The sequence below is a fragment of the Amblyomma maculatum genome, chromosome 3, assembly GCF_055883805.1.
Source record: "Amblyomma maculatum isolate TAMU_Amacu chromosome 3, ASM5588380v1, whole genome shotgun sequence".
NCBI classification, from domain to species: Eukaryota; Metazoa; Arthropoda; class Arachnida; order Ixodida; family Ixodidae; genus Amblyomma; species Amblyomma maculatum.
The window spans coordinates 172,366,765-172,379,103 of NC_139346.1; the positions used below are offsets into that span (position 1 = coordinate 172,366,765).

Here is a 12,339-nt window from a genome sequence, read left to right on the forward strand (position 1 = left end):
ATGGGTGGAACCTACGCCTCGCTCCGATTTATGACGCTTGCTGTCATAATCTACTGGATCGTAGCCGCTTCCAAGGTAAATTTCTCTTCCTAACTGCTTTCGTTGTCGAAGCTGACTCTAAGTACTGCGAATTTTCATAATGAAGAAATAGAAAATATTTTAATTTTCTTTACATTTCGTTCAATCGACACGGAATATGTGAATGTCTATGAGACTGAATGTTCTGACCTAGTGCTAAATTTATAAGCAAAACTGTACATGTTCTAAAAGATAATTTTGTTACTATGACGACATCAACAACACCTCTTTTTTCTTTTTTTCGCAGAAGCACACATGATCAGTACTTTATTCTTGTCTCAATAATAACGAGTAAAGCTTCTATTGGCGCTATGGGCAACTTTGAGAAACAAGTCTGATAAATTGTGAAGAAGGGTAGCGCGTCCCATCAATAAGAGAAAGCTAAACGAAATGGAACAGGAGAGGCTGCGTTCATACTCTTTCTGTATGACTGCACGCGACCTGGTTTATAGTCTGAAATCACACGATCAGACAAAACCATCGCTTCTCTTAACACTATAGATGACACAACAAGATCTGTACAAAGGTGCATCCCATTTATTTTTGATACAGCCTGTTGCATGATAAGGAAATAGGCTGTATTTCTTTCGAAAAAAATAAATAAAAATAAAAATGAATGCATGGTTCTAGCGACAAGTTTGGTCTGAGATCCTTTCTATCCGCTGCACTCCGACCACTCGGCTTCATCGTGAAGTGAGCAGCCTTTAATAATCAGTGGGGTTGGCACGAAGGTCTACTCAAGGGAGAGCGTGAAGTAAACGTTGGTGTGAACATGTTGGGTTATAGTGCTACAGCGAGAGATGCTGTAACCCTGTGAAATTATCATTTCTGCACGGCACTTAACAACGAAAAACCATCTCAGTTCTATTTGAAGCCTCTTGGAAAAAAGTGATAGCAGTTCTAGACGCCGCACAAGAAGGCTCTAAATTTTCGTCGTTTACACCGGCGGTTATTGCTTAAAATTTAATTGGTTCTTGGAACAAGCGATAGGCCGGGCATCGAACCCCCGCTGCCCTTGAAGTGTGTCGGAAGTTACCCCAAACCAAACTGATGTAGAATAACATTAAACGTTATAGCATAATATACGTCATTCCCCATTTAAATGACTTAGGGCGCAGTAATTAGCCGCACCAGTTAGAAGTTTCCCAGACACCTGTTTGTGACGATGTTTATTATTAATAAAACAGAGATGAGGTTACGCACATACATGCAGTTTATCCTTTATTCAAGTCGCTGAGATTGCTACCTTTGAACTTCATATATCTACTAAAACTGCAGAAATATAGTGCATATAGCATTCGAATGTCCCATGACCCGCTTCAATTACACCTGTTCCGACTTCCCAGCAGGACCATTGCAAGCCTTTGCAATTTTAACCTCCCACCATACCCAAATACTTGTGGGCGAAGACTAATCGAGTTTAATGCCTCCCAAATCTGGAATGGAATTCCTAACGACTTAAAGATTAAACGTAATTTTATGCCCACACTTAAGGTATTCCTCCTTGACCTTAGAACTCCTGTGAATTGTTGCAGCCTTCTTACTGTTATCTATAGTCGCTTATTAATCGTTCCTGTTTCGTTTGCCTATACTCTTCTGCAGTGTATTGGGTCCAACACTTGGCCCAACATCGTATATCAGGAGGGCGCCTAAGCTTTGCCCTAAGTGTAGACGCGATAGCGAGGCTTAAGCGTTCACCCTATTAGGGAGAAAACGTACATGTACGCAAAGGAGCACGCAGACGCCTTCCATTAACGCTTTCCCATCATACACTTAAAAGTGGATATTTATAGTCCACCGTACGTTTTCCGACCGCCGTCTGCGGTGGAAACGGCTTTTCGGTGAAACAAACTGTATACGTTATCGCGTAGTAAATGCAATCAAGAAATAACGCACTGAACATTAACAACTAGCGTCAATTGCTGGCCGCCAGCTTAGAACACAGCGTAACTCTATGGGATTATAAGAAGAAGACAACGTATTGCCTTGAGATTCTGCGTGAGCATCGTGAATTTCTTATAGATTACTGTTCTGATTAAAGACAAATTATGACAAAGAAGAATATCTGCGCTCACAACGGCTAGTTCGAGCTTCCAACCGCCATGGGGAATGAATGGAGGGCTGTGAAAAAAAAAAAAAAAATACTGAGCGAGTTTTTATACCACACCGTCCAGCGATATAGGTGCTGGCAGGCGTTCCAACTAAAAGCCTTTTACTCAAATTTTAGATCTTGACGGCGAAAATGCCATATTAATTCCGTAGACAAAAACAAACGCATGTCGGTTTTATTATTTTTTTTTCATAGTATGCTAGGACTCCTGCTAGAAGTCGTCAAACGCTTCTTAGTGATGCTTGCTTATCTGCCTTTATATCTCATTTGTAATGATGCATGCAGTTTTCCCTGGGTAACGGTCGCAACTATTTATAATGCAGCAACTCATCATCGGCCTGCAAACGAGCACTGCCTAGCAACTACCAAGAAAAGCTACGCAGCTTACAAATGTCGTTCGAGTACCCGAAGGAAAGCTCCGATTTCCACCGCAGTGGCGTGGCGGTTCTTGTGTAGATGCAAATAAATTATTTCACCATTGACTAAAACATACTGCACCTTTGGAGAACCGTCATGTTAGCGAAGTCGGAGTTTATTCATAGTAGGATTGGTTTGAAAAACCACTCGGGCATTTAGATGTTGTTATTAACATCCTATATTGCACTAATATCTACTTATTTCTATTTATAGCGTTTTCATTGTTGAGTCCTTGTATTCTTTGTTTTATTTTGCACTGTTTCGTTTGCCGCAAATTGTGTGCCACTCCTACATCGGTCGCCGGAAGACAGGCTGCGGTGTGGAGCGAACGAGAAGAAGCAATGAATAAGGAAATAAACAGTGCTTACCTCCTGTCTTTCCACAGGGCAACATTCGCGGCATGAGGATAGGATTCAACATCATCTTTGTGCGTGTCTTGGGAACCCTCATCTACGGCCTGGGTTCCATGTTTTACGATACATTTCTCGTGGTAAGTTTATCGTCTACCTCAGTGAACAATTCAACAGCAAAACCGCTGCGGTAGCAGAATACCTAACGCAGGTTGGAAATGTTGATGTCAGTAGTATTTGATCCCTGCCTCTCTATCAAAAAGGAAATGTTTGATACTAAGTAACAGGGTATAATTCACTCACCACATTTACTAGTCGGTCAGATTTGAACGATGCCCTTCATTCAATTTTTCTGTTCATGAATGAGGCTCACTAAGGTTCTGCTCTGTAAAATTTGTCGCTTTGGGGTAGGATAAGGACAGCCGGGTGGCTATACCTGTGTTCCAATTGAATTCCTTAAGGACCTTGTCCCCGTTTGAGATATAGTCAATTTCGCTTTGATATTGGATCATAATAGAGAGGGGCTTCGTCGTACGAATAAACGCTACGCAGCACTGTTTCCTGTAGAACTCGCGCAATGTCTGTCCATTCTCGGCTGTTCCAAACTGATATGACGTCATCAGTCAAACTTACAAATTGATCGTGCACAACCTGTGCACCAGAAGCCGAACGTCGACCTTTCGAACTTTCGTTCATAAGTTCACAAAGCAAACATATGCGCTATCAGCTCACCAGGGTGAGAATCAGTTGAGCTAGCTTTGGTAGAAGACGGCAAAATTAATTTAGAAGTTAAAATAACTGATCGTAGTTTCACTGAGAAGGACGATGATCGCGCTTGGTATAAACATTGGATGTGCGAATGATAGAGCATGTTACCCATTTTAGGCGTAGTCACGCTGACGGCTCTGATGTATACTGATATTTGTAGTTCTCACTGTAAAAGATTATACAACATCTGCTGTTTCCATTTTTTTTGTATGTATCCAGAGAGACACCCTAGCGCGGCGGTACCGCCAAATTATTCATCCCGAGCTCGTAAGTATCAAATATAAATGCAGAAGGAAGGCGTGCATTCTGTGCGCTTTGCTGATTGTTCACGCTAATTTCAGTCTGATTTAGTGGAATCAAAATTGGAGGTACTCACTCTGAACAATACGCCATTGAATATTTTGTCCGCATAAACTCCAGTGATTCGACTTTTTTCTGGCTTTGCTGGATTCTCTTCCGCAGGAAAGGGTGTAATAATTGGTGACAAATCTGGAGTTAACGGTTCAGGATTACCCCCCCCCCCCCCTCCCCCGCGTCTTTTATTTCCATTCGTAAAGTTGGTGACAAAGTCCAATTAACCCAAGCCTCCGCAATGTCAACTGCAAGAACCGAGCGGTGCGGTCTATAGCCTCCGGGATTTGCACAATGCTTCACTTCACGCCGACTCGATTGTTTGCGAAAAAGGCTCTTTGGTGGCAACGGCTGTCTTTGGCTTCCTGTCCTTCCAATGCCTTATAAAGAGGTACGCTTTCAGGAATACATGTTCTTTGTAAGCACAGAATTTATGCTGCCTCACTGCCACTTTTCCCTGAATCCAGACATTGATTCTTCATTTTTCCCCAACATAATATGCTTTTTGGGGAATATTCGGGCGCATGTTCTATGCTCTGTGCATGCTGACAACATGGATTTAATTTTCTACTAATTTTCCTGTTATTGCGAGTCAGCAAAAAAATATTTTGTAAAAATGAGGCATGGGCGAGAAATGCTGTTCAGTGCATTTTCTGTTTTGTTTTTTCTAACTCGTGCATATTTTGGAAAACTTTCCACGCACACGTTATTTTTAGGCCCAAATTAATCATTCGTGTTTTTCGTTTGCATCAGTAAATAGTGCTTAGAAGAGGGCTTCACGGTACCGATGTCATATAAAATTTAGCCTGGTGGTTTAGTATGTATATGTTATGCATAGTGCGTGTGGTAGTTAGCACATGGGTTCTAGCGCTGCGAAAGTGCTCATAACTTCGGAAATGCGCCAGATAAGAAGAGCATCTGATAAACTTGAAAACCTGGAGTATTTTGATCTTTACTGACAACGGCCAGCCAATGAGTACTTTTACATTTCGCCTCCATAGAAACGAGGCCACTGCGGCCGGCATTCGACTCCGCAACCTTTGTCTGACTAGCCGAGTGCCATAGCCACTGAGTTTGGTTCAGAACGCTTAAAAAAGCAAGGAACAACACTCTTACTTTACCACATTTTTACATTTCAAGCGCTACCATCTGAACAATTCGACATACGTCATTGTGTTGAAGAGTCTTTGTCACGTTTTGTTATGCACGTGCGTCCCGAAATAACAGCTAAAAAAATGTTACGCCAAGGTAAAAAGCACTAAAATATCTGTGAAATTGAGAAATGCTCACCATAAAACAGACACTACTATCGGTAGCAAGGACATTCAAACATAACAAATTATTGGAATTGGATAATGTATCACGCAAATGCTCGATGTTTTGTTTCCGCACAATAAATCATGACATGTACGTTTTTTATGAAGGTACCGAAGGACATGATCCTTATTAGTCTCCTTGCATGGACTGTGACTGAGGTAAGTAACAATTCTTCCTTCACTTCACCTAATTCACCGCTGTTCTAGAGAGAGACCTTCCTCCTACAATCAATCAATCAATCAATCAATCAATCAATCAATCAATCAATCAATCAATCAATCAATCAATCAATCAATCAATCAATCAATCAATCAATCAATCAATCAATCAATCAATCAATCAATCAATCAATCAATCAATCAATCAATCAGTCAATCAATCAATCCGATCAATCAATCAATCAAGCAGTCAATCAATCAATCAATCAACCAATCAATCAACTGTATGCTGTCTGCAAGGCAGACCTGATTACTACTCAAACGACATTTCCCGTTAACCGAGGTCGGTTATAGTATTAAGGCGAAAGCCCTTAATGGCTCATACTGTCCGCGTTCGTTCATTCCATCACATTATAGCTGTCAATCAAATTATGTCATCACCCGAAACCTCAACTAACGTTATCTGAAAAATAAAAATCCCCGTTTAGGATCGAACATCCATCCCTCGGATTTCCAGCCGAGCACTTTAACCAATTGCGTAACGCCCGGGATCGTAAAACGCACATCATAATTCTCCTTTTCTACCGTGAGGTCGATTGATTAAAATAAATTCTGTCTCTACCGGGAATCGAACCTCTATACCTCGGATCTCCAGCCGAGTGCCAACTGCGCCACACCCGGGATTATGAAACATTCATCATGATTCTCCGTGTCTAAAGTGAGGATGATAGTAGCGATGACAATGATGCTGCAATTGGTGATAATGACAACGATAGTATTAGCAATGATAATGGTGGTGCATTTATTTGGTACTGATAGTGAGAGCAATCGTGATGCACCGTGTGCACCATAAACACTCAGGCTTTCACATTTCCGTGGTGTAGATGCCACAGTGCTCTAGGAATTATTTAAAGGTACTAAAGAAGGGTGCCTTTCAGAGACTCCCCGCCCCCTCTTTGGTTATGCGTTTACAGGCTCTCGAGAGCATGTTCAAATTCCACCGAACGTACAGACCCATCGCATGACTAACTTCACTTGAGGTGCCAATCACCCGGAACAGCAGGCGTCGTTCTCACTCGAGCCATGTTTCTTCCACGGTCTCGAAGTCCATTTCATTCTTATTGCTTGCAGCTCCATGTTTCTGTTCAAAGAGAAACAACCCGCGTTGTTACTGATCGATTTGCGTAAGCCACATCTGAACAAGCTTTTACCTTCTAGATGCTGGAAAATGAAGTCTTATCAATAACGGGTGTAATGCAATGATAAGAACAGTAAATGTGGTGTTTGCGATAAAGAGCAGTCTCGATCGTTAAAACAAAGATTACTATTTCCACGGAGTGGCTGAACGGGTCATTGCTACACTCACTGGATTAAGTTTTACTGCTGATGAGATTTTCAGCTCGTTTGCCACGTGTCTGGTAGAGGAAATTGTGCCGTATTTCTAGTTCTTAGCACAACCGGAGAGCTGATCGCCTCGGCGGCCGCTTTTCGATGGAGGCGAAAAGCAAGGCACCCGTGTGCTGTGCGATGTCAGTGCACGTTAAAGAACCCCAGGTGGTCGAAATTTCCGGAGTCCTGCACTACGGCGTCTCTCATAGCCTGAGTCGCTTTGGGACGTTAAACCCCACAAACTAAACCAAACCAACTTTATTAGGAACGAAATTCCGTGCGCGAGAGTTGTGCGCATGATCTGTGTGCGAGATCTGTCAACACGCGCGCCAAGGAACGCCACGCGCCCGTTCCTTGCCGGAGAAAGCGTGACAGATACTGCGCCTCTCCTTTCCTTTATACCAATTATAATTAGATGTAGCACTGCAACGAATGCCGATAAGAGACAAACGAGGAGAGAGTAGGCTTTCGCCATTCTCTTCTTAAGAGACCCTCTAATTGTTTTCATCACTGTACATGCTGCGCTTTGGCGTGATTAAAGAAGCGCTATAAACGATTCCATGCTGTGACTCGAAATATCTGAAAATTCATTTTAGAATTTCTACTAGGATATTACCTAAACAAAACAATATTAGAACCACTGTTCACGTTGTGAAGGGTTTTCCATGTATGAAAAACTGTACCTGTATACTGTACATCCCGTCAATGCGTGCATATCATTGTCAGTGATATTCCGAATCCGTCTCGTGAACTTTTTATGTACAGTCGGGTTCAGAAGGTTCTGAAACCCTCTCCCCTTGTAATTCCGAGCCCTGCTTGACTGCGTGCGGTCACCATGCATCTGAAGATATACACCCGATGTCGGGACCGGCCCACTATAGCGGTGTAACAGGGTTCGGAAATTGGTGGAGGTCAGTGACTTTTGACTTAAACTGTACTCACAAGCTAATGCTTGCACAAGGAAAAGTATACCCTACTACTTACGCTCAAAAAAAAAAAAAAAATCCGACTTAATTTGCATCGAGACGACTGCGAACTTCCTCTCCGAAAAGCTGGTAGCGGCATGTGGCTTACCAACACTTGTGAATTAGTTGTGCCTCAAAATTCATCTTGTTAGCGCAAAAGGACAGGACACACAGAAGGAAGACACGTATACCACAGGCGCTTCCTTCTGTGTGTCCTGTCCTTTTGCGCTAACAAGATGAATTTTGAGACTGATCATCAACTAGCTCAACAATTAACGCTTTTAAGGTATAGTTGTGCCTGTTTGTTTTAATTTTGCCGTTGTCTTTTCTGCCGCTCTTTAGGTTTCCTGCACCTTAATTTTTATTGCTGCTTAGAAATTTAAGATGAGCAGGCTTTAACTGGCACCTGTAGAGAAGGTGTGCTAGTTCTCATTCAAGTTGTACTGGTCGCTAAGGGCGTACAAGTGGGGTTGATTTGTATTTACACGCCCGCCTGACCTTTTCTTTTCTATTGCCTTTCGCCCCCTCTATAACCTTTCCCAGATGCAGAGAAGCCTACTAACTTGACATCGGTACATTTTAGTTCCGCTCAGTCTCCATTATCTATCCACGAGGCTGTTTCTGTTCTTAGGTGTACCACCGTAGCAATAAGGTGAAGTTTAAGCAGATTCCACATTGCACTTGCCTTCCTCGGTCCGAAGAAGTGATTTTCGCGTCGGCGCTGTGCAGTGCGTGATGTTGGACCGCATGAACCACTACGAGGTGTACCGAAGTCACGCGGAGAAGCCTCCTCCTGTGCCCAGTTCCCGAGTCACGAGCCCCGCGGGGCTCCTGTCTCCCACGGGAGCCTGGCCTCGGTCTGCCGTCGCGTCTCCCACGGGCCAGCAGTTAGCGTCTGCGGCGGTAAGCGCGCCACTCTTCTGGTGATCATCCAGTGTAACCCTTCTAGTTAGTAAATGTAGGTAATAGATTCAACAAGCCCATACTGCTTAAAGATTTAAGCCATCGCGTGGAAGAAAAAATGCCATCTTTAGCTGGACCACAACGCGCACCCGCGAAACCATTGCTTGCCTTCCTGGAGATTTGGAATTGCATCTAAGGCTTCCAACGGAACTCAGATACGAAGTAAACAGAGGTGTGGGTTAAATAAATGACGAAGGACGGAGTTAGCAATGAAGACGAGCGTGGACTGTTTAAAAATCTCAAAGCATTCAGCCTGGCCCTTGTCTTTTCTTAGGATGGGAATTCCTTAATGCGAATGAGCATATTTTTGGCCATTTAGTTTGCACTCCTCTTCACGACCGCCCATGAAGAGCCACGTACTGTTTTAACGAGATAGTGCTAAAGGCCTCGTTGTGAATAAAATCCGGTGTTGTCGTTTTTGGCATGGGCGAGGTGCGTGAGAAAGCACGGGCATGGCTGCGGCAGGTGATAATTGGCAGGGGGCATGACAAGGAACTGATTACTCGGCGGGTTTTTCGACGTCACGAGACAAATGACATGGCAGGAGCTGCCAACTAAGGTTTACCCATTGAGATGAAAGGGTGAGATGGGAACCGAACCCATCGGCCTCCTTGGATCTCTAGTAGGACAGATACGCTACTCCTAGGACACACAAGCGGGTCATATGGACAGGTTAAAGCGGGGCTTTAGATCTATGCCCAATGGCCTTCCGATATTGTCATAGGTAACGAATGTATGCTAATGAGTAAGCGAGAGATAATGGAGGTACTCATTGAGGGAATAATTATTTCGCGGACACGAAATCACACTTATTCGAACGATTACGTTTAAGTGCGGATCTTAAGTGTCTCAAAATTTTTCCTCTTTCTTTTTCTTTTCTTTCTTTTAATTCCGCCGTTCCTAGTTCACCAGGTTAACGCGAATAACCGGACCTTCTCTTGTGGGCAGAGTAGATATGTGAGCAGAGTAGATTTAAATGGTTGTGAATATATCGGTTCACCTCGTACCCTAAGAGCGTGGACTGTTGTAGACCAGGACTCCAGGTTACATGCGCTTATTTAGAAGGCATGCATTGTGTTAAAGCCATCGTCAGCTTGCTTATTTTCTACTTCGACACTTACTTCACTATAAGCACTTACTTCAGGGAACCCTTCATGCGCAGTCCGCTAGCTTGCGCGTCACAGCGAGCTGCTAGAATATGTACGGAGGCTGCAGCCAGCAGTCATCAAGAAGTTTGAAGAACAACTTCATTAATGCGAAAGCATCATGTTTCTCCCTTACCATAAAAGCCGGCGGAGGAATCCATGACACGAAAATCGCCTCTGGCAGGCGATTGACATAGCCGGGCAGTGATTTTTTGTCAGTCTGTGGAATGCCAGGAGACCAAATGTCATGGCCGAATCTGCAAAATCTGCCGCTAGGGCTGCACGAATGATATGGGGATTGAAACCACCGCTACCCTCGGTGCGCTCGCCAGGCTACTCCCAAGCCGTAGAGGCACTTTTGTACGTCTTCGTCAAAACGAGGCTTTATGTCACTCCTGCCAATACGGGCGGAATACATCACGGTCCTTCCAAGGGCATGCCTAGGTCACAGGTGACATAGGCGGGTAGTCATTGGCCGGCCGCAGCATGAAGGAAGGTAATTAATATAAGGTAACGGTATGATTTCGCATTATGAAACGAGAGTCTTAAGCGTCTGCGTCGAATTATTTCTATTTTCTTATAAAAAAAGTTCTGTCTTAAAACTTAGTTACAAATTGTAAAATTATGCATCTGCTATAAATGAATATTTCTACTGAATACTTTCAAGTATCAAAATTTTATCAGTGCTTTTAAAGGTGGTTGCAAAAACGGGGCAATACAAACACTCTTCACCTAGCGAAATATCTGTGATTTTGGCGTCGTCGGCGTATTGCAGGCTTCCAGGGTGACAAGCCCCGATGTGCTGAGCCCGACACGGCCACGTGCGGGTGTTAGTAGAGTGGCAAGCCCGACCTCTGGGGCGCCTCTTAAGGGGCCTTGGTCTCCGGGGGCTGTTTTCTCTCCTGTCCGCCGTCCCGCCTCTGTTGCACCAAGTCGTGTGGGCAGCCCTCCAGTCGCCTACGCCACCAACAAGTGACTGCGCGCCATCCAGCTGGTCCTGTTCTGGCTTTGCTAGTACACGAATACAGAAGCGCACTGTTTGTTTCGTCGAATCCACAGTCTAAATAAATCATATTACCTACCTGCTCTCGCCGAGTGCACAGTCGACTGTACAGCTCCGTAAGGGAAAGGGTTAATGAAGTGGAGGCATCAAGGAAGGAATCACCTCACTTTACAGGACGTAGACGCACAAGGGGCGGGGCGAGCACAAAATGAGAGAGAGAGAGAGAGAGAGAGAGAGAGAGAGAGAGAGAGAGAGGGAGATATTAAATGCTTTGTTTTATTGCACTTCGACTAAATTCCATTTTATTGGCATACTTGTGCGAGCCAGTTTGAAAATGCACTGAATGGGGACAAAGAATGACAGGTTGGCTTCAAAGATGAAGATAATCTCTGAATGAAGCTGTCAACCGTGGAGATACTATGAAGAATACTGCACAACGTTTAGTATCCCCCCTTTTAGTAACCCCCGTTCACAACACGCAAGACTGCACGAGCTGGTACTGAGCTAACATTTAAACACACAAGTATAGCGCCCTCAGGGTGCTCACTTCCGATGCAAGCGCACTTAGCACATCTTCAAATCGGAAAATAGAGCGAGTCCATCTTAAACAAGCTCCTATGTCCGTACAACGTCAGGTGACATTTATTAGATTATTATATAATGCTTTGTCATCCATAATATTTTTTTCTTCCGCTTTCTTCATCAATCGGCTATTTTTATCCGCTTTCCTGTACAAGCTTGAGATTATATACCTATATGTTGTGCTTACTTACTGTGTTAATAAAGTAAGATTTTAGTTAAAATGAATAATTCATATATCAGACACACACTTGAATATGGCTGTGTGGCATGGGACCCTTATACATCGAATGACACCCAAAAACTTGAGAATATTCAACACTCATCAGCCCGTTTTATTTTTAATCGATACAGACGCAGTGACTCACCTTCATCTATGATTCTTCTTGCCCGCATTGATCCACTTAATGAAAGGAGAAAGAAAGCTCGTCTAGCCTTCCTTCAATCGTTATATTTTTCCACACGGCATTAAATCTGACACCTACCTGAAAAAAGATTCCTCCAGACCCTCTCGCCATAAGCACTGTCTTGCCTTGTCACCTATATTTGCCCGAACTAATATGTACAAATTCTCGTTTTTTCCACGAACAATCGCAGACTGGAACGCCCTACCGATTGACTCGCCGTTTTTATCGCCTCCCAATTGAAGTGTCATATGTTTTTTTTTTTTTTTTTTTTTTTTTGCGAAGTTTATTGCCTCAGGGCATAAGAGGAATGTCATGATGGATGAGGGATGTGGTCAAATA

At 43.5% G+C, this 12,339-nt stretch overlaps 1 protein-coding gene across 1 annotated transcript; it reads left to right on the forward strand.

Annotated features, from left to right (window-relative positions):
* LOC146196946 (uncharacterized) lies at window positions 1-10,995 on the forward strand. Its single transcript, XM_084596421.1, has 5 exons — window positions 1-75; window positions 2,991-3,095; window positions 3,943-3,990; window positions 5,499-5,549; window positions 10,787-10,995. The coding sequence occupies exons 1-5, from the start codon at window positions 1-3 to the stop codon at window positions 10,985-10,987; spliced, it is 480 nt and encodes a 159-aa protein (XP_084452547.1). The 3' UTR covers window positions 10,988-10,995.
* The last annotated feature ends 1,344 nt before the right edge of the window (window positions 10,996-12,339 follow it).

What these genes read in the sequence shown, in the direction of transcription:
- LOC146196946 (XM_084596421.1), top strand. Translation starts at nt 1, where the DNA reads ATGGGTGGAACCTACGCCTCGCTCCGATTTATGACGCTTGCTGTCATA. An exon ending in AAATTATTCATCCCGAGCTC is followed by an intron (nt 3,991 to 5,498) that starts GTAAGTATCAAA and finishes TTTTTTATGAAG; the next exon opens with GTACCGAAGGACATGATCCT. An exon ending in TTGCATGGACTGTGACTGAG is followed by an intron (nt 5,550 to 10,786) that starts GTAAGTAACAAT and finishes GGCGTATTGCAG; the next exon opens with GCTTCCAGGGTGACAAGCCC.